Genomic DNA, 20,167 nt, shown 5'->3' on the forward strand with positions numbered 1-20,167 from the left:
ATTGGTACAGTGTCGTAGCCATATAATATGCAACCAAGTTTGGAAGTAATCGTGATTATATTGCTAGTTTGACTCAGTAGTTAAGTTTATTTAACAGACGATCCTTGTCTATATCCCTGCTAGTATCACACCGAATATCGCACCTTTTCGCCCAACATGCACACGCTCCAATCACATAGCGACCTGCAGACAGCCAATACCATGAAGAGAAACGAAAGGCTGTCAGTTTCTGCAGTGGATGAATGATCAATCATCCTGGACCTGTTCAGGCGACGCGGCCAACGAAAAAGCAAGCAGCCTTGCTGCGCCTCAGCTAATACGACAAATATAAGCAGCCCCGCACTAAAACGAAACATTTCTCTGCACTCACCTCGTAGGGCCTTGCCTTATGCCATTCGATTATGGTCGCCCCCGCGTTCGGTTTCAGCGTAGGGGACTTTCTGGCCGCTGGGGGTATGTCCACTGAAGAAAGGATCCACTGAAGAAGATAAAGGAGCCTAACATCCGCAGGGCTGATTGTGAAAATATGCAAAGCGCTCAGGGAAGCAGGAGGCGCTGCGTCGGAATACCAGCAGGTTATTATTGAGTTGGAAGGCTTGCAGAGATGTCTAAACCATTTGCAGGCCCTTGAGCCTGATGAATACAATACAGCCCGTGTGAATGCGCTTCGTGGCATGGCTTTATCAGTTAGGATACCATTAGAGGAGTTTCTGAGGAAGTTACAGCAATATGAGCAGTCGATGGGACCGTTTGCGTCGCGGGCCCGACTGCATGGTGCCTCTAAAAAGGCAAAATGGGCAGTGACTGTCACTGAAGAAGTCAACAGATTCCGCGCCATCATTGTTGCTAAGACTGTGAGCATTAACCTGTTGATTGGGATACATAACTCGTAAGTCTGACACCAGTTGCTGTTTATCATGCTTACTCTGCAGGGAGGGGATCACTGGAGTTGCCAGAACGCAGAAAGAGCAAGACAAGCATTTGAAGGCTAGACTGTCAGGTTTTCGACAGAGTTTGATAGATGCAGAAGCAAAAAGGGAGATTGAGGATGAGAAATCTGCAAAATTCCGACTTGATACAAAGTCGGCCTTGGACGGAATACGCACAGATGCCAAAAGCTTCAGCTCAGACACCAGCAATCAGTTAGACCAGATATCGGCAGACACCTCGTCAATGCAGATGTCGCTCGTCAGTATAAATGACCTCGGGAGGCAAATAGTCGCTTTTCTCAGCTCCTTCCCTGTGGAAATGCGTGACCTTCTTAGGAAAGTGCACTCAGTGAACATGCAAATGTATTACATCTTGCTCCAGCAATCGAGGACTGTGCCCACGGGCCCGAATGAGTTTCAAATTGGCAGAATCGAATTTTTAGATTGCATGGGTAGGCAGTTCGAGCTGCCCTACGAGTGGTTCTGTCGCTGGGAGGTATGTAAACGCCAACCTAATTCGAATCCAGCTGATACCGTTCAAGGTCCTGCAAGGTCTGCTGAGGACTGAATTCAAGGGCATGGCAGCCGAGGATAATGTGATTGACGAAGAGTATGAGCTGTACAATACCTCTGATAATTGCCAGCTTGTCAGGAAAGAGGGCTGGTCTTTAGTCCGCCCTGGCTCTAAGATATACATGGCTATGGTGATACCACAGCTTCAGTGGGAGATTGGAACGTGTCCCCGGCCGAGCTGCAGACGGGCAATTGATACAGAGAGGGGGAATCTCCGAGCTTGGTATGTCTACTGCTGATGCAGACTACTGCACAAAGCTAACATCGAAAGCCCACACTGTGGATTGCGGTTTCTCTTTTTCGACTACGCCGGCGATACACTCGACGAAGGCTCGAGGGTATCCCAACTGCAAAGCGAAGAAGACTATGCGCTATTTGGAGCTAGGAAACCATTTGTCGATACGTCAGCCACCGTGGAACGCCAGAGCAGCCCTATCAGCTCAATATATTCTGGCAACAGCTCAAGTGCGCCGCTTGACGAGATCCAGATATCCGGCCATCAACCACAGAGTCTCAATTCAACGCCCTTGGATTCCTGGCTCACACGCGTAGAGCCCCCGAATGTCCCAGTGGAGCCTGTCTATGAGCATATGCCAGCCAAGGACGCAGAGAAAGCAGAGGGCCAACAACTAGAAGAGTTCAAAATCATTTCGATCAAGGCCAATCCGATCCCAAGATCGGAGTTCCCTCGAGCAGATGACGGCCCCAGTGTAGCAGAAGCTGACGGCTCTGAGGACATGCCCTTTGCTGCTCGTATCTACTACAGAAACATCCTGGACAGGTTCCCGCGTCTCTCAGGGTGCCTTGCGCGACGTTGCGCGATGGCAAATCTGCGTCGAGCACAGAGACTTCAAATGGCTCGTGGGGGAACAGAAGAACGAACAGATAATGTCCGAACAGAAGATATCGCGGCCGATCCGGTTCTTCGTTCAAATCCTAGGGACGGATCTTCAAATGCCCCAGCACTGTACAATTCGCCGATATCCTTGGAGTCTTCAGGGCGCGTATTGCAATCGTTCAATTCAGATTCTGAAGACGACGCCTCGGAAGAATTTCCAGTTGAACGCTTATTCCGGAGGATACTCTTGGGGTCTTCAGGGCGCGTATTGCAATCGTCCAATTCAGATTCTGAAGACGACGCCTCGGAAGAATCTCCAGTTGAACGCTCATTCTGGACTGGCAGAGAAAGAAGTCCCAGACCGCATTCAGATTCCGGCTCATCGAGTATGAACAGCTCGCTGCAAAGTGAGGATCCCCCGGGCCAAAGATCCGATAGCTCGTCAGCTTCTTCTTCCATTGAACGGCCACTGCCCAACATGGTGTTACCGCCGCCACCAGTGGAATTAGGAAGCCAACAGTCCTTGGTTTGCGATATCTGCGGAAAGGTCGTGCACATTGTCCTGCAGAGAGAGTGGAGGTAAGCATAATGGCCGGCGTTTACTGGCGTTTCCACTAACACAGAATACCAGGAGCCATGTGCTAAAAGACCTACAGCCATACATGTGCTCCTTCGAAGACTGTGACACGGCAGGCAAGCTATACTCAACCCGAAGGGCGTGGTTTGCTCACGAAGAGAAGCGGCATAGAGCCCCAGCCAGGTACCGTTGTCCTGAGACATGCGAAGCAAAGTTCAATAGCGTTGCTGCATGCCAGAACCACCTAAGGAAAGTTCATGGGTTCCGAAAATGGCAGATTCGTGATCTGGATATGACGGAGATGGAGGAAGGCCCGGCAATGCAGCACTCTTCCTATTGCACATTTTGCGACAAGCACCTAGCAGAGGATATCGCCGTGTCACAGCATGTCGGACGACACCTGGAAGAACTTGCGTTCATTATATTAGCCAAGCAATATCAGGAATGGGAGTTCGATGATGATGATTCAGCAGGCGACAACCTGTCCTACTCGAGCAGATACTTCCGCAATATAGAAAAGGCATATCAACAGGCGGACGTCAGTACTCTGTTTCAGCTTCAACAGCGGGGGTACGATACTATTCCCTCCGACGAGGTGCTCAGCGAAGTCTGGGGTGCTGTCTGTTCCGGGATCTATCCTGAGAGGAATGCGCAGGCTATTGTCTGGTATCTACTTAGAAACGGTGTGCAGCCTCCGGCGAGCTTCATTACATGGGCGATTGACACCAGGAGCGTGGATATGGTAACCATGCTGCTCAAAGCAGACTGGGAACTCAGTTCAAGATATCTGACCATGGCCATGGAGGATTATAAAGCGTACGGCATTGTGGAGATGTTCCTCATGGCCTCAAAGGATGCAGGACACCCGCTCTGTATGGAGGATGTCGTTGTCACTTTCCTCTATCATGATTGTGCAGCTCCAGAAACCATTCAGAAATTGCTACAACTGCTCTCCACACGAAAGGCCGACTTGATAGACGAGTGCGCAGATGCTTGGTACAAAATGGTCCGTAAACGCCACTATCCACTGGTCAATCGGTTTCTTGAGCTCACTCAATCACCCCGGCCCACGCATCTTAACAGGGCCTTACATATTCTCGTGGACCGTTCGCAATTTCTGGACGGCAGATCTTCAGGGTCCCAGAGATTCACACCACCGAGACCTGGATCTGACCTTGATCAGCTAGTCAATGTCCTGGCCACTCATGCCTCTCGAATATCCGCGCAAAAGGACATAGATACAACTGTACTGTGCCTTGCTGCCGTCGACTCCCATCTGGGCGTGATTCATTATCTTCTACATTTGGGATGGGACCCGAACGAACCTGATGCGAGGGGTAGATTTCCGCTGCAGGAGGCCATCAGGTCACGGAGGTTCGAGGTAGCGAGACTGCTCTTTGCATCTGGTGCTAGGATTGAGATTGGGGGCGACAAGCAGGTTGTATTTGACTATGCACGGCATTGGACGGATATGGATATGACATGGAAAAAACAAGTGGACAGGTTTAGGGATTTCGTAACCGGCTCGGAGTGGAGTATTGAGCAATATTCACACAGATCACTCTGCGAGAGCTGTAGTTAATGCCCTTCAACAATAAAACATTCAGTCCACATCGTACTGCACCGTAGCCCATAGCCCGTAGATAGCAGACCTACCGGCCCCAAACCAGTGATCAGACCTCGCACAGACTCTCGTATCCTCTTCCGAGCAGAGCCAGCGGAGTCTATGGCCGGTCTGATAGTTCAGTGGCGATATATCGGAGGACCCCCGACTCCCCGCAATCCAGACCACACCGGGAGTGCTCCCGGTGCACAGCAGGATCCACTTGCCTGTCTGAGTGTCGGACTGGGGGACCGACTTGGAGCAGATGACCTTAGCGGGGCAGATGACATGTAAGAGGGCTTGGTTCTGGAGGGGTTGAGAGCCTGCTTTTCCGCGGGTACGGCATCAGTGGCGAATATACTTCTGTTGTCAGTCGTAAGTGGTAATGCGATATCGGTCTGTAGAGTACAGTGTATAGAGATTACACCTCCAACTTCGAGTGATGAACTGCTTCTACTATATTCAAGTTTAAGCTCCAGTTTAACAAGTGTCTATGCATCTCATTCGTAACTATCTAACAATACAAACTACCCATTTTAAAACTTAGTGGTTGCTAGGATACTTGAAGCCGTCCAGGGGGTTAAACTCCTCCTTAATCATACGCGGGCTGGTGAAGCGACGGAGCACATCAGAGCTGCCTGCCTTGTCGTTGGTGCCACTGGCACGCGAGCCACCGAATGACTGCTGCCCGATCAGCGCGGCGGTTGTCTTGCAGTCTGTTACAGTTAGCAAGCATTCATCTATAGTCGGGCTAAGTGTGTAGGGACATACTGATATAGAAGTTACCGGCAGAGTAGCGCAGCGCATCCTCAGCCTCTCGGATGACCTTGCGGTCACTGGCGAAGACAGCACCGGTCAGAGCGAAGCCGCCGCCACCGGCGTCGACCTTGGGGAGGAGCTCGCTCCATTCAGCGTCGGGGTAGACGTAGATGGCCAGGACGGGGCCGAAGATCTCCTCATTGAAGAGGCGGTGGTCTGGCGAGTCGGTCTGGTAGACGGTTGGGTTGACGTAGTAGCCGACGGAGCCGTCATACGTTCCCCCAGCAATAAGCTTAAGAGAGGGATCCTTGTTGGACTTGTCGATGATGGAGGTGATGTTCTTGAAGGAGCGTTCGTGGATGACAGGCCCCATGAAGGCCTCGAGGTCCTTGTCTGGGTTGCCGATGGTGATTTCGTTCACGCCGGCCTTGAGGAGGGAGATGAATTCTTCAGCCCGCGAGGCAGGGATGTATGCGCGCGAGGTGGCGGAGCATTTCTGGCCCTGGTACTCGAAGGCGCCGCGGATGGTGTGGTTGACGACGCTGGGGATGTCGGCGGAGTTGTGCACGAGGTGGAAGTTCTTGCCGCTGGTTTCGCCGACGATGCGCGGGAACTCGCGGTACGTCTTCTTGCCAATGCCCTCGCCGATCTTTGCGTAGATGGAGCGGAAGACGTCGGACGAGCCGATGAAGTTGAGGCCTGCGAAGTCGTTGTGCGCCAGGGCGATGTTGGTGATCTCCTCCGCGTCGCCGGGCACGAACTGCACCACGTCCTTGGGGAGGCCGGCCTCGAGCAGGATCTTGTAGAGCAGCGTGCTGGCGTAGATGTTGGATGGCGAGGGCTTCCAGAGCACGACGTTGCCCATCAGGACGGGGCCAGACAGCAGGGCGCCTCCGAGGGCTGTGAAGTTGAAGGGAGAGATGGCGTAAACGAACCCTTCAAGAGGGCGGTACTCCATTCGACTACTCAATTAGAACGGTATCAGACAAGTTATGTTGGATAGCTTACCTCCACATTCCATCAGTAGTCCTGGTAGGCTGTCTCTCCAACAGCTCAGCAGCAAAGTTGCAGTTCTGGCGCCAGAAATCCGCCGTCTCAGCAGCAGCATCAATCTCAGCCTGCCAGATGTTCTTACCCTGGCCAAGCATGGTCGCAGCAATAAGCTCGTACCGGTACTTGCCAGTGACCAGCTCAGCCGCCTTGAGGAAGATGGACGCGCGGTCGACGAAGGGGGTGTTCTCCCAGTCCTTCTTGGCCTTCAGGGCCGACTCGATAGCCGCCGAGACCTGCTCCTTGGTGGCCACGGGGTAGTTTGTGAAGTTTGTGCCATGTTCTGCCGGTAGAGGCTGGTCCCACGACTTGGCGATGCTCTGTGTCTTGCCGTTGTAGAAGATCTCGCTCTGTACGGGGAGTTGGCCGCGCAGCTTGACGAGGGCTTCCTCGACCTTTGCCCGCTCAGGCGATCCTCGTTTGTATTCAGGCTGTTACCCGTTAGCAAATTCCCTCTCATTACATTTCTTTACCTACGTTAGGCTCGTTGCGGGGGTCTGGGAGTCTGAACGGCACGGTGGCCTTGGTCCGCAGCTGAGGGCGGAGGGAGACAGGGACCGGGCGCAGACGCGCAGGATTAGAAAGTCTAGGAGCGAGGAGCCTGCTTGAAGCCATTGTGAATAAGGATGAGAGTGAACGAGCTCGAGTTGGAGCTGGAGCTGCAGCTGCAGCTGCTTTATGCTCTGCGCCATCGGGAGGGCACCCGACGTGGAGATCCCCGCATGCGATAAACGCTCCGATACACGCACGGAAGCCCGGCCGGTGTCTCCGATGAAATCATAAATGGAAAGTAGAAGTAAACTAAAAACTGAATGCTTGCTATCTCGGTGTCTGTTCAAAGCCCGTGAAACTCTAGATGGAGCAGAAGACGACGACCGAGCTGAGCCCTAACTGGGGCCTGCTGGGCGGCGACATCGCAGCAGCCTCCATCTCGACCATTCTAGTCTCGCCGACGATAACGATAATCGACAGGTAAGCACTTCCCATATTTACAGGCGGAGTTAACAGTTCCAGAGCCTTGGTGGAAAAAGCTTCATACCACAAACCAGTCCTGCAAGGGCTTCGCGCACACACCAAAGCAGCCCTCAAACACCCAGCAAGTTTCCTCTTCTCACGCCCTCACGGCCACGTCTTCGCCCTCTACGCCGCCACATACACCGTCGCCAACACCACTGAAACAGTCACAAAGCAGACTCACCCCTCCCTCTCCGACGCAATCACCTTCGCCTGCACATTCCTCATCAACGTCCCCCTCGGCGTGTGGAAGGACATCCGCTTCGCCCACTTCTTCGGCACAAACCCAGACGCCACAAAACCGCATATCGACGCATCAAAGGGCGTAACGAAGCCCTTGCCGATCCCCAAAAGGACTGGCTCGGCGGCAGCAACAACAACACTGCTCGTCCGCGACGCAATCACCATATACGGCTCCTTTACCCTCGCGCAGCAGTGCGCAAACGTCATCCCAGACTCACTCGCCTCGCATCCGTACTCGAAGACCGTATTTACGCAGTTACTAGTGCCAGTGGTGTCGCAGCTATTTGCGACGCCGCTGCATCTGCTCGGGCTGGATTTGTATAACAGGCAGTACCATGTGCCGATTCGGGACCGGGCTGCGGTGGTGCTGCGGGATCTGCCTGTTGCGACGATGATTCGGGGCGTACGCATTATTCCGGCGTTTGGGTTTGGTTGTTTGGCGAATATGGGCCTGCGTGAGGCTTTTCATGGGCTTTCATTATGATTTATGAATGAAATGGAGTTAGAAGGGGCATGCATATCAAAGACTATCTTAAATTGAAACTGGCAATTAGATAGCAGTCAAACGCGTCTAATACGTATACCTGCTTATTTTCATATAAGTATATTTACCTCGGAAAGTCCCTTTATATGTCTATTTGGATACTACTCACTATTAGACAGTCTGCTCAGTACTATCAAGAGACAAAATGCTCAATCTCATCGAGCTGCTCTAGAACCCACTTCCGGCCCAGTAGTTGATTAAACGGCGCAGGGATCTCATCAACGTCGTCTGGGTATTCAATATTGTATTTTTCCAGCTCCAGGCAGAGAAACTCCCAATCCAGAGTCTGGTCCAGCAGCTCCCGGAGCTCATGGAAAAGATCCATGGGGATTCGAGAGCGCCAATACACGTCACCCAAGTACGTCCCAATTGCCTGTTGAACGGCCACTATCTCTGGAGACTGCAGCAAGTCTGCAATCAGAAATAGAACTTCCCCAGGGAGACGATTGAGATGGTTTTTCTGTCTGTTTTGCATAACCTTGAACCTCCTGTGTGTCCTGCGGCGAGCCCGGCAGATCAGGTATTGTACGTAGCGGCTGTGCAGCGGATCTAAAATATACTGTAGGTGAGAAAAGAACTAGATCAGACGCGATGGAGTGGATGCTCACCCGTCTCTTCCGATGCTATAGGGTTCCTCCAGTGCTCGTTCAGGTCCAGCGCCAACGGTATCAGCGGAGTCCTCTCCCAGTCTCTCGCGGTCCTACTTAGCAATGCACGCGTTATCTGATCAATGTCCTCCCCAGAGCGTTTCCAGATTCTGTGCTTGCGAAGCACCTGCCAGCAGCGGTCATGGACTACAAGGCCCCTTAGTCTATCGGGGTGAGGCTCGTCATGTACCTCGTCCCTGAGGGCCGTTGCAAGCAGGTGCTTGTTATCATGTTCAGTCTCTCCATCATTGGATCGGATAATACCCGTATGCTCATCCCAGGGGACCTGAAGTGTATAGAAGCGATGGTCCCGATCGATAAAGTACGAGATGCCTGAGAGACGAGATATCGGCTTGCTGGGATGGAATAGAACTGGCACACACAACACCATCAGCGACATTTATTCTGGAAAGTAGGACTTGCCTTACGCATGCGAAAGTAGAGAGTCCAAGTCCGTTTCTCCCACGCTCGTCTGCGCTCCATAATTTCCGTGTCAGAATACACACCCGGGGAGACCCTGCGGCCTTTTTCATAACAGTCTATGAGGCTGCTGCAGATGTAGCATATTGGATCGTTTTCGGCTTCAATGGGGAGCGTCCCGTGTCTGAGATAGCCCCGTGGTGGGAACATCTCGACGGGCAGTTCTTCCTCGTCTATTCCGTTCATCTGGTTGTCATTCATTGTTTTTTATTCATTTGCTTCGTGAAGTGCGTATGATTCCAGGTGTCAGAAGTCATGACGGAGTCGGCAGGGTTGAGTTTCCTACTGGTGGCGTGGTCAACACTATCTGTGGAGTTCTTGAAGTATAATTGGGAGCGCTAGATTGCAGAGCTCGAGAAGGCCAAAGACGTGCTAGTATTCTGCCCACCTGCCGATGCCCACAGCAACCAGTTGTCTGGTAGTACTTCCTCAGGATGGAACGGGCTTATCGAGTTATTGATCTCGTGCAAGCACACGCCGTAGACACCAACGGCATGGAGGTATCGATTTCTGAATTTGGGTGTGTTCAGGCCACACGATAAAGCAGTTGAGGTTCTTAAAAGCGTAAAACCTAGAGACCTACAATAAGCTGTGCCTGCCTAATAGATCCATTGCCTGGCTCAGGACTGCATTTCTGTGCGATTAGGAAGGCACGATGTGTGCCCATCTGGAAGCTTCAGGTCGTAACTAACTGGGGTATATAAGGAGGATCGATTGGTTTGAATATGAGATATAGTCGTCCAAGCCTTTATAATACCTCTGAGCAAGCAAACTGCACCCGCCAGTGTAAGTGATTCGCCAAAGTAAGAATGTAACTCTATGGGCGTCTAATAATAGCTGCATAGCATATTCACAACAATAGCAAAAGAGAGAAAGAGATAGAGCTAGACACTGAAATGGAAGATGTAAGAAATAGACTCTTGTGCCGTTGGTCCAAATGAACAGACTTTAAGATAGAGGGAGTATAGTATACTCAGCACATCAGCTTCCTTGGATCGTACGACGAGGCCCATTCTCGCAATCACGAAGACAAGGTTGGGGCCATGTGGTCCGTGATCCTCGCAATCGCCTTTCCAGTGACAGAAGGCTACATCAACGCGCCTCAGCACGAAGTCGCAAATCGGTTTACAGATTTTACCACAATGCACTGGCAACGCAATGCCCATGACAAACCCTACAGCCGGGAATTCCTTATCACAGAGACCAAAAAGGCCATTATCCCAACCCCGGAATCCCATTGGCGAGATGCGGAGGGGCAGTTGAAAGGCTACCTCGACAGATGCTACAGAGAAGAGGGCGGCACAGACATACTATATGGCATAGTAGCCATAGGCCGGTGGGCGAAGTTTTACACCTATGAGGGGCAGTCCGGGGAGCTGGAGCTCATGGACGATGAAAAGGAACCGTTCCACGTCAAGAGGAATGCGGACGTTATTATAGATCGCCTAGAACGTATCAAGAGGGCCCAGCAGTAGTGAGAGATTATTGGTTATGGACTTACAGCGTTTGCCAAGTCGGAAGTATTGTTATAAATATACACTTAATAAAATCCCTCTCTGTGGATTCTTTCGTTCGGTATGCCAATATCCCGCAGGCCCTCTGTAGCAGCATTCCCAAACTCATTTGGCCCACAGATAAAGACGTCTTTATCTGTAGAGACAGTCTTCCAGTACTCCGGTCCAATCCGGCCTTGATGTATTGATATGCACGTACTATTCTCTGCGTCAAGTGGATACCGCGTGAACAAGTCAATCTTGATATTGACAGTCGGTGGGATATTCATCAGTAATTTCCGCATCAAATCGAGCATTATCGTAGGCTCTCTTGTTGACAAGACAAACTGGATATCGCCTTTACGTTGCCCACAAGCCAGTGCTTCCAGCATAGACAGAAATGGGGTGATGCCAATTCCCCCGGCTACCCAGAGGACATTAATATCGCCATCTCCCAAGATAAAGTCCCCAGTGACGCCGACAATATCTGCTACCACGGCCTGTGCGACTGGGACAGTCCTCCCCCATTTAGCAGGCGGGATATTCTTCCTCAACACGTCAAATAGAGCACCCGTCACCACACCACCCTTCATCTCGCGCATCGTCAGCTCAAACCACCCTTCTTCATAGCCACTCGAGACAGTCCACGTCCGCACGCGGTCATCATTTATAGAACCCGGCGCGGAATCCGCCATATGGTGATACTCGGGCGGGCCTATCCAGTCCATGAAATCCAGCACAATAGCCTGGCCGGGCCGAATCTTCAACAGACTCCCTTTATCTGTGGAAAGCACCTTGAACCGTAGCACAGCTAGATCGTTTGACAGCTGCACCGCACTCTCAAGGCGCGCCTTATGCGTATCAGAAACCCCGGACTGGAGCTGGTCCTCTTCAACTAGATACTTTATCTTCGGACTATACGGACTCCGACCAATCACTGACCCCGGCCGCTGCCTCACAGGAAGCGCATCTTTTACAAGCGTATACCCCGTCGTCTCAAGAACAGTAATCGAAGCATGTCTCTTCATAATCTCCAGCGCAGGCGGGCCAATAAGCACCCTCGCTTCACCGGTAAGGTAGAGGATATCGCCCGTCTCAAACGAGATAATGGTAAACCCAGCAAGTCCACTCGATTCAATATTACCGAGAGAAGACATGAATCTATTCCCTGAGTAATCTGGGAGAATGACACTGCGGCCGTCGCTGGGGAGAACGCGGATGAAGCCTGGTAATCCCCCGCGGGCGTTCATCCCGGCGTGGGATGGGAATTGCAATGCCGTTTCTGGGGTGGATTTGTAGATTGAAGCGATGAAGACTGTGTCGGCGGTGGTTATCATTTCGATTACAGCGGGTGGGAGACGGTCGGTTGGTGCCATGTGCTGCACTTGGTAGATTATTTCCGGGTTGGTGTGTGGGTATGCGTCAAAGTGGCGGGTGTTGATATATTTAGGGCAGTTCCTTGACTGTCAGTATACTCTCACCAGCAGTATAAGGGAAGGCATACCCCACGGCCTCATTCACTTCCATCTCAAGTATATAATCTAATCCCTCCTTTGATTGTTCCGGAAAGACATTCCGAATAAACCCAGCAAATTTATTCCTCCGCCGCGTACTAAACTCGATCCCCAGTCCCGCCATCAACCCTCTCTCACCTATTACACGTCCATCCAGCCAGTCAGAGAGGACTTCTTTCAACGGCTCCCCATCCCAAACCCTAACTCTCAAAGCCAACGTCTTCAAATCCGGCCCTTGCACAAACCCAATCTCTCCGTCCTTGCCCGCCGCAATACCCGCCCACGGCCGGCCATCCTTGTCAACAACCGTCACAGGGATGAATGGGAGATTAGAGGTATGGAAAACACGGTGCTGCTCACGCAGCTGGTGTTCGATAGCGCGCCAGGAGGTGGATATAGCAGTTCCGAAACCGAGTTTGGTTTGTATGGTGGTTTCGCCGGGGTGCCAGCCTGATATTCCTGGCATTGTATTTTGGTTTTATGATTATTAGATACGTCTTTAGTGTGGATCTGATTCATTATGAATTCGAGTCATCTACGTATTATCTAGGAATCAAAGCAAGCGGCTGTGTGGGATAACTCAATGACAAATGCCGCTATAGTCTGACTTTAATGTACGACACGACGTCACTGCATGATCTGGGCCGGTGGGATATTCGTCATCTCACCATAAAGCAGGGATCGGGCAGCAAAACACCACCGGGATTTGCAGATATTAAACTGTCCTCAGTTCCCGATTGCTAAGCATAAGCACAAGATATTTAAACGCTCAACTAATCACTACAATTAGTCTGTTGGCAACTACTATGTCTCAACCAGTCTACCACTACCTCACCCTCGGGCGTCTCGGGCGCGGCGAGGTCCTCAAGTACGCCCCATACACCATAACAAGGACACTAATTAATTAAATAAGCCTCTTCCTCAAAGACGCCGGCGTCGACGCAAAAGACGTCCGCTATCCCTACGACGACACCTGGCCGCAGAGCAAAGAGAAACTCACCCAGCAGGGCCTGACGCGGACCGGTCTGCTGCCTGCGTTGGAGTATAAGGGGTCTATCTATACCCAGGTTTGACTATAGTTATACCTACGAGGTTGTTGATGTTAATGTGTCTAGCACATTCCTACTCTGCGCTATTTGTCTCGCGAACTAGGCGCGTATGACGGGGAGAGTAACCACGAGAAGTACATTGTCGATGCGGTTGCTGATGTCTATATCGACTGGAGGGTATGCATTATGTTACCCGCCTCTTCCATCGCAAAGCTAATTGTCAGTCGCAATGGGTCGCGAACCTGACGAGCGCGGATCCCGAGTACAAAGACACCGTTGTGCCCAAGTACTACACCGTGGTGGGCCAGTACTACTCTGAACGCCCGGGTCCGTATCTCCTCGGTGAGAAAATCACCTATGCGGATTTCGCGGTGTATCAGAGTATTGATAATGATCGGAGGACGGGGACGTTGCCTGTATGTCTCTCTGTCTTGTAATGGAAGATGCTAACTGTCTAGGCGAATCTCCCTGAACCGCTGCTGAAGCTGCAGGAGGCGATTGAAGCACGGCCAAATATTGCACAGTATATCAAGGAGAATAAATAGCCTAGAGACAAGTCTGAATCATATGGATTTTTTGTAAAGATTACTCTCTCGTATCATTAACATGCCTGACTCCATCCATAATCCTCGCCAGCGTAACAGCCTCTCGTAAAGCCCGCCCAACACCCCCCCTAACCCCCTGCTCCTCCAGCACCATCAACCCCCCAATCGTGCATCCCTCCGGACTGGTCCCCTGGTCCCGCAGCTCCGCCGCCGTCATCCCACTCTGCATCATCGCCGCAGACCCAGCCATGGACTGCACGATCATCGTAGTCGCAGTATTCCGGGGCACACCCACTGCAACAGCCGCATCGACCATGGCATCGACAATCACAGCGAACATCGCAGGCGTAGATCCCGCGACTGCAGTGGCAGGGTCAAGCAGAGATGGCGGGACATGCACCGTCTTGCCGACCCGTGAAAAGATCGCATCCGTTATATCAAGATAGTTCTGTGGGATCTGTCTATCCGGCTCAATCTCAATCGAAGTAAGACTCTGCGCAACAACAGCAGGGATCGTCGGGAGAGTCCGGATCACGAATGCGCGGTCTTTCGCATTATCCTCTGTCGTAGGGGATCCGTAGAGCGTCTCTTCAAGCTTCTGCCGCGTCCACCCCGCTGCTACGCTGATAAGCAGCTTTTGCGACAATGCATCCCGGATCCCAGGCTGGGTGAGCCCGCGCTCGATGGCGCTGGGGTCGAGGGCGAGGATAATGACATCAGCGGCTTTTATGGCGCTGACGTTGTTATTATCGCCTGTCGATATTTTAAGCGAGACATTGTCTTTGAACTGCGACTGCAGACGCTCGGTGGAGGAATTGCTCTGGACGCAGGCGATGTACTGGGTGAAGGGCTGGGAGGGGCTGGCGAGGAGGCTTTTGAGGATTGCGGTGCCCAGGTTGCCTTTCTCAGGTGTTAGTTGGATGAAGTTATTATTATTATTTAGCTAGGCTTACCGCAGCCGAGGATGCACAGGGTGTTGGACATGTTGTATTCGTGTATTCAGACAAATTAAGATGTGAAGATAATTAATTCTATTAATGTTTCCCCTCATTCTTATCACCGGAATCCCTCCCGACTCGGGGACCCGCTCCGACCAGATCCACGGCTGCAGAGATATACCAGAAAGAGGAAATATATCCCATTCTCCCATTCTTTACTGTATCCTAATAAACGGGAATTGCAAAGGTCTTTAGTTCCTGATCCTAGGTAGCAGTCAATACCTGGTTGTAGAGATAGATCCTTTGCCATGGCGTTACTATTGTTTTACTATAGAGATGGGCATCTGTGACATCGTAATATACGTAAATCATCATCATCAAGCAAACAAAGCCCTAACCCTGCGAGCAGCCTCCCTCTTCAACGCCAGATACTCATCCCCAGTCCTCGACACCGCATCCCGATTCTCAATCGCCCTCCGCAACAGATACGCCAAACACTCCCCCAATCCCCCCCAAGTCGAGCACTTGTAAACCCTCGGATCCCCCTCCGGCCCCTTCAGCTGCAGCAGACTGAAACTCACCTCATCCGACATCCCATGCAACTGCCCAAACCCCACAGGAACAGTCGGCAGCCCTCCCTTAATCCTCTGCTGATGCAGCGCATGCGCCGCCATGACACTCTCCTTATTATGACTCGCCAGAAACAGATTCACAGCCGGAAACGGCTTCGTTGTCCCAAACTCGCCTAGTTCCTGCCTCAACACACCCTGCGCAATGCCGTTATACGCAGCATCCGTATCCGCCTTCGTATCGTGGATAAGCGAGCGCTCATCAGAGGCAATATACGCCCCACGCACTAGCTTCAGTCCCAGCGTGAACCCCTCCTCACTAGCAGCAGCCAGGTGCTTTGCAATCGTGTCTGGGGTGGACTTGAGATAGCCCTGGTAGGTATTGTAGACCCGGGCGAAGCCGTCGGTGTTGAACTTGCGCATCAGGTCCAGCGTGACGCGCAGGATTCCGGCCAGGTAGTGGTGTGATTCGGCGTCGACGAGGATGCGAACGCCCCGGTCTGCGCACTTGCTGCTGATTTCGTCCAGGGCGGACAGCATTTGTTGCGGTGGGAGCGAGCCCGTTGAGAAGGCGTCTGTGACTGTGGGGCCGGCGCCGGTGAGTCTATTCTTATTAGCATGTATTATCGGTAAATGGTGTTGAGGGAGGGCGTACTTTAAAGCAAGATAGTCGTTTTCTCCGAGTGTATCAATTGTGTCGACGGTGCCCTTTCTCCAGGCCTCGATCTGCGGGCAGAATGCCCCCGCGGTGTCTGAGTTCTCAATACCTAGTCCGACGGAGGTCTGGGTCTTGTGGTCGAAGACGGTTTCTTTGGCGTAGGTCATGATTGTCCCCTGGAAGCCCATGCCGTTGAGCTGCTGGACGGTGCGCCGGACTTCATCGGGTGTTTCGCCGGCGCAGAACTGCTTGTAGAAGGTGGCCTTGAGAATGCCGTGCAGGATGGGATTGCGGTCGACATTGAACAGGGCGCCCTTGCGTGGCTTGCAGAAGAATGATAGGGCTTTGAGGGAGGGGAGGAGGAGGTAGGGCTTGGAGGAGATGGTGGCGACGAGGAGAGAGCGGAGGAGCACGCTGGTAGGAAGGGCAGATAGGGGTGGAAGAGGGCTTTTCCCAGTCGCAGGCTCGGTTGCCTTGAGCTCAGATAGAACAGACGTCGAGCTGGAGCGGACTCGCTGGGGAGGCTTGGGCTTGGTGTGGAGGGTTGAGACGCCGCGGGTGGGAGTGAAGGCCACCACGCGGAAGGCAGGCTTCCCAGCGGATATGAGAGCCATTGTATGATCAAAACGAACTTGACGAGACTGACTGTCTGTCTGGGGTGGTTATAAAATGTAGTGTACCGAGTATAGATCACTTGACGCCGAGTCCTCTCGGTTCAGCTCCCGGTGCCACCTGCTATCTGACTGCGGGGTATGAAGGATAGACTTCCTCCACATACTGCTTCTGTTGAAACTGTCCAGACTTTGTGTTACGTACGAACCGTTGTTTGAGCTCGCTGCCTGACCCGATGTGGTCCAGCTGATAGACATCGGTCGTCATGCCGGTCTCAGCAGGGGGGGCTGGATATAGTTACTCTATATGCTAAACAACTGAACATCAACAGTTTATAGTCCTATTAGGTTATTCACCTGTGGCAGCTACAATGGCAGAATCGATCGCAATTGCAGACACCCCAGGCGTGGCCAAGGAGTTCCTGGTTGGCACCTCGGGGGGTATCACCCAGGTCATTATCGGTTCGTACTCAGCTGTACAGCAGGCCCTAGGTTGTTCCACTTCTGATAACATACTGGTACACCAGGCCAACCATTCGACATTGTCAAGGTCCGCATGCAAGTCCAGGCAAACAAGACCGCCATCCAAGTCGCCCGGGATATCTGGAAGCACGAGGGGGCCTTGGCCTTCTACAAGGTATGCAACGGAACCACCGTCTCTACCCAATCCCGTATTCCCTACTGACATGTCAGGGAACCCTCCCGCCGCTGCTCGGAGTCGGAGCCTGTGTACGCCCTCCCCCCCTCCTGTTGGCCGGGAGCCCTCCCTCCAAGCCATTATCTAACAGATTTCCCCTCATAGATCAGCATCGTCTACTCAACCTTCCACACAATCTCACAAGCAATCCACTCCCTCAATGACAACAACCCAACCCCCACCCTAACACCCACCCAAACCTACCTCGCCGGCGGCCTCTCCGGCCTCGCCAACAGCATCATATCAGGACCCACGGAACACATCCGAATCCGCCTGCAGACCCAATCCGCCCCCTCGCTTACTCCAAGACATGCTCCTGCTTCAGGGCCGTATTCCGTCTATGGCTGCATCCGTGCCATCCACTCCCACGCGGGGCTCCGGGGCCTCTACCGTGGCCAGACACCCACCATGCTCCGTGAATTTGGCAGCTACGGCGTCTGGTTCTGTGTCTACGAGGGCCTTCTTTCCTGGCTAACCTGGCCCAGCCATCCCACCTCCAAACTAAACACAAATACAGGTACAGCCTCCAACAGCGCAGCACGCAGGGAAGACCTCCCCACGTGGCAAATTGCATCGTGCGGCGTCATAACAGGCCTGGTGCTCTGGTCTGTCAACTACCCGTTTGACGTCGTCAAGAGTAAGATGCAGGCGGATGGGTTTGGCGCGGAGAGGAGGTATGTGAATATGCGGGATGTGGTGAGGCGGACTTGGTGCGTGGAGGGGGTGAGGGGGTTCTTTAGGGGATTGGGGCCGACGCTTTTTAGGGCTGTGCCGGTTTCTGGGGGGACTTTTGTTGTGTATGTTCTCTTATTATCTTATACTGTTTGTGGATGTGTGCTGACTAGGTTTAGGGTTGAGCAGGTGAGGAAGCTTATATAGATATAGATATAAATGATAGTTGGTTGGCGGGAAGGGGCTATAGAGACAGTTATCTTCTCTATATACATTTTTAAGTTTTTTTCAGTAGATGAACGTATGTGCAAGAATCAATCGACAGCATCAAACCACGGGAAATTCTTCCCAGCAGATAGACATCATCTCACCACACCTTCAAACAACAACAAAAACAACAACAACACAACTCAGCAGACTAAACAGAATTCGAATTATCAGCACAAGACCACGCCGAACTCCCTCCACTCGCCTTATAACTATCCACCACGCCAACAACACTCCCATACGTCCCCGCAACCATACAAAACGTCCCAATAAGCACAACAAACACACTCCAGCACACCATCGCAATCCACCGCGGACTCTTCTCCACCTTGCCCTGTTTCCAGTTATCGTACAGCCACATGCACCCCATCGGCTGGAAGGACATGAGCGTGCCCAGTAGCGCGCCGATGAGGGACACCAGGCTGTCGAAGACGGGGATCGCGCTGGCGATGATGTAGGCGATTAGCGTTATGCTGAATGTGCATCCGAGCCAGGTGAGCCAGTGGATGGGGGAGTTTGAGGCGAGATGTTTGGACCCGCGCAGGATGCGGATGAAGATGATCTTTGCAGGGAGCTGTACGATATTAGCCATATTGAATATTCCAAGGATAAGGTAGGGAGGTACGGGGGGGAGACATACATGGACAACAAGCATGGTCGTAACCATCAACCCAGGCAGAGAAAAGCCATAAGCAACCTTCTTGACCAACACACCGGCAGACCCCAACGCCGGCGAGGCGACGTAAGATCCACAGTAGTAGTAGATAACAGTCCCGATCACGATGTAGATAGCAGTAACGCTGCCCTGGCAGAAGAGCAAGGAGCGAGTATAGTATCTGGGGTCACGCATTTCGGAAACGATCGCGAAGAAGGCCGGCGTTCCGCAGTAGGCGAAGATCAGGGACGAGACGGCCGTAATGGCCTCCGTGAACGAGGGATTGCCGAAGAGTTTGTAGTCTGATTCCCAGGGCCCGTCGCTCTGTGGTGCGGCTGCTGGACGTTCCTGCACGCCTACGGCGATTGTCACGGTGAAGACTGCGCTGTTAGTTGGGATTGTCGGGTCAGGTCGGCAGGCTTACCGGCTATCAGGATACAGATTAGTCCAATCCAGGCAAGGAAGCTCAGTCTGCCGAGGGTGCGGATACTGCCAAAGAGGAGGCCGATGATGGCGGCGACGGCGACGAAGACGGCGGTGCAGGCTCCATGGGTTGAGACGGCGTTGAGTCCGATGGACAGACTCAGCATTCCAGAGCCTGCAACAAAGATCCAGTCTGAATGGCCGTTAGTACCGGATGGCCTTGTGTAGATGAGGACATACAGAGGACAAAGGTAGAGCCTAAAAAGGTACGTCCGGCACGGCCAAACATGAGCCCTCCAGCGTCAGCGATCGAGTAGACCTCGCGATGGTTCAGCTTGAAGACACCGATCATGTAGTCGGACCATGTCGTGATCACGGCGATGGTCAACATACAGATCAGCCCGGGGATGAGCCCTAGAGTGTCGTAGGCTGAGGGGATCGAGAGGACACCCAGACCGATCTGGGTCTTCATCATGAGAGCGACAGTTCCGAGCCATCCAACCTGTGATGTTAGTATAATTCAGTATAGGCAGTGTGTATAGACCATACATCACGGTAGTTGGGACCGCCCTCCGACATCTCACCAAAGACATCGTCGTGCGCCATGCCGGGGTGGCTCTGGACTTCCCCGAGCATTGAGGGCTCGGGGGCGATTTCATCGTGCTCAGTCTTCATCTTTGGGTCGGACATATTCGGATTGTTGATGGTAGAGCGAGGTTGGCCAAGGGAAGAGGGTCTTTTTAAGACAGCAGACATCTACATTAGGGCTTACGTAGCAGAGAGGAAAGAGTTAAGCACACGAAAGCCAACAGGATTATC

The 20,167-nt window shown here is 52.5% G+C and overlaps 12 protein-coding genes across 12 annotated transcripts; 6 read left to right on the forward strand and 6 right to left on the reverse strand.

Moving 5' to 3' along the window:
* The first annotated feature begins 88 nt into the window (after positions 1–88).
* Positions 89–986, forward strand: ASPVEDRAFT_40869 (uncharacterized protein). The gene is made up of 2 exons (XM_040812226.1): positions 89–453; positions 511–986. Exons 1-2 carry the CDS (start codon positions 402–404, stop codon positions 891–893), a joined length of 435 nt encoding a protein of 144 aa, XP_040667076.1. The 5' UTR covers positions 89–401; the 3' UTR covers positions 894–986.
* A 478-nt stretch (positions 987–1,464) lies between these two features.
* ASPVEDRAFT_627217 (uncharacterized protein) lies at positions 1,465–3,288 on the forward strand. Its single transcript, XM_040815634.1, has 3 exons — positions 1,465–1,725; positions 1,774–2,919; positions 2,989–3,288. Exons 1-3 carry the CDS (start codon positions 1,508–1,510, stop codon positions 3,023–3,025), a joined length of 1,401 nt encoding a protein of 466 aa, XP_040667077.1. The 5' UTR covers positions 1,465–1,507; the 3' UTR covers positions 3,026–3,288.
* Positions 3,289–5,063: 1,775 nt separating this feature from the next.
* Positions 5,064–6,944, reverse strand: ASPVEDRAFT_27981 (uncharacterized protein; the record flags this gene model as incomplete). Its single annotated transcript, XM_040810066.1, has 4 exons — positions 5,064–5,236; positions 5,292–6,241; positions 6,288–6,760; positions 6,807–6,944. 4 exons carry the CDS (start codon positions 6,942–6,944, stop codon positions 5,064–5,066), a joined length of 1,734 nt encoding a protein of 577 aa, XP_040667078.1.
* A 241-nt stretch (positions 6,945–7,185) lies between these two features.
* Positions 7,186–8,070, forward strand: ASPVEDRAFT_82841 (uncharacterized protein; the record flags this gene model as incomplete). The annotated part of the gene is made up of 2 exons (XM_040817267.1): positions 7,186–7,301; positions 7,344–8,070. 2 exons carry the CDS (start codon positions 7,186–7,188, stop codon positions 8,068–8,070), a joined length of 843 nt encoding a protein of 280 aa, XP_040667079.1.
* Positions 8,071–8,263: 193 nt separating this feature from the next.
* Positions 8,264–9,168, reverse strand: ASPVEDRAFT_191120 (uncharacterized protein; the record flags this gene model as incomplete). The annotated part of the gene is made up of 2 exons (XM_040809080.1): positions 8,264–8,679; positions 8,739–9,168. 2 exons carry the CDS (start codon positions 9,166–9,168, stop codon positions 8,264–8,266), a joined length of 846 nt encoding a protein of 281 aa, XP_040667080.1.
* Positions 9,169–9,691: 523 nt separating this feature from the next.
* On the forward strand, positions 9,692–10,732 carry ASPVEDRAFT_150147 (uncharacterized protein; the record flags this gene model as incomplete). The annotated part of the gene is made up of 2 exons (XM_040808227.1): positions 9,692–9,777; positions 10,243–10,732. The coding sequence occupies 2 exons, from the start codon at positions 9,692–9,694 to the stop codon at positions 10,730–10,732; spliced, it is 576 nt and encodes a 191-aa protein (XP_040667081.1).
* ASPVEDRAFT_40874 (uncharacterized protein) lies at positions 10,511–12,762 on the reverse strand. Its single transcript, XM_040812227.1, has 3 exons — positions 12,255–12,762; positions 10,759–12,208; positions 10,511–10,702 (listed from the first exon to the last, which is right to left on the reverse strand). Exons 1-2 carry the CDS (start codon positions 12,728–12,730, stop codon positions 10,798–10,800), a joined length of 1,887 nt encoding a protein of 628 aa, XP_040667082.1. The 5' UTR covers positions 12,731–12,762; the 3' UTR covers positions 10,511–10,702; positions 10,759–10,797.
* Positions 12,763–13,070: 308 nt separating this feature from the next.
* On the forward strand, positions 13,071–13,858 carry ASPVEDRAFT_82845 (glutathione S-transferase; the record flags this gene model as incomplete). Its single annotated transcript, XM_040817268.1, has 5 exons — positions 13,071–13,132; positions 13,178–13,331; positions 13,380–13,490; positions 13,538–13,729; positions 13,772–13,858. The coding sequence occupies 5 exons, from the start codon at positions 13,071–13,073 to the stop codon at positions 13,856–13,858; spliced, it is 606 nt and encodes a 201-aa protein (XP_040667083.1).
* Positions 13,641–14,861, reverse strand: ASPVEDRAFT_40876 (pyrroline-5-carboxylate reductase family protein). The gene is made up of 2 exons (XM_040812228.1): positions 14,812–14,861; positions 13,641–14,758 (listed from the first exon to the last, which is right to left on the reverse strand). The coding sequence occupies exons 1-2, from the start codon at positions 14,840–14,842 to the stop codon at positions 13,899–13,901; spliced, it is 891 nt and encodes a 296-aa protein (XP_040667084.1). The 5' UTR covers positions 14,843–14,861; the 3' UTR covers positions 13,641–13,898.
* A 167-nt stretch (positions 14,862–15,028) lies between these two features.
* On the reverse strand, positions 15,029–16,667 carry ASPVEDRAFT_40877 (proline dehydrogenase family protein). Its single transcript, XM_040812229.1, has 2 exons — positions 16,021–16,667; positions 15,029–15,969 (listed from the first exon to the last, which is right to left on the reverse strand). Exons 1-2 carry the CDS (start codon positions 16,635–16,637, stop codon positions 15,174–15,176), a joined length of 1,413 nt encoding a protein of 470 aa, XP_040667085.1. The 5' UTR covers positions 16,638–16,667; the 3' UTR covers positions 15,029–15,173.
* Positions 16,668–16,867: 200 nt separating this feature from the next.
* On the forward strand, positions 16,868–18,255 carry ASPVEDRAFT_150152 (uncharacterized protein). The gene is made up of 5 exons (XM_040808228.1): positions 16,868–17,096; positions 17,162–17,271; positions 17,328–17,363; positions 17,437–18,128; positions 18,183–18,255. The coding sequence occupies exons 1-5, from the start codon at positions 17,006–17,008 to the stop codon at positions 18,208–18,210; spliced, it is 957 nt and encodes a 318-aa protein (XP_040667086.1). The 5' UTR covers positions 16,868–17,005; the 3' UTR covers positions 18,211–18,255.
* Positions 18,256–18,421: 166 nt separating this feature from the next.
* On the reverse strand, positions 18,422–20,038 carry ASPVEDRAFT_52279 (uncharacterized protein; the record flags this gene model as incomplete). The annotated part of the gene is made up of 5 exons (XM_040814616.1): positions 18,422–18,844; positions 18,911–19,305; positions 19,350–19,541; positions 19,589–19,850; positions 19,898–20,038. The coding sequence occupies 5 exons, from the start codon at positions 20,036–20,038 to the stop codon at positions 18,422–18,424; spliced, it is 1,413 nt and encodes a 470-aa protein (XP_040667087.1).
* Between the last annotated feature and the right edge of the window lie 129 nt (positions 20,039–20,167).

Source organism: Aspergillus versicolor, assembly GCF_001890125.1.
Source record: "Aspergillus versicolor CBS 583.65 unplaced genomic scaffold ASPVEscaffold_4, whole genome shotgun sequence".
NCBI lineage: Eukaryota > Fungi > Ascomycota > Eurotiomycetes > Eurotiales > Aspergillaceae > Aspergillus > Aspergillus versicolor.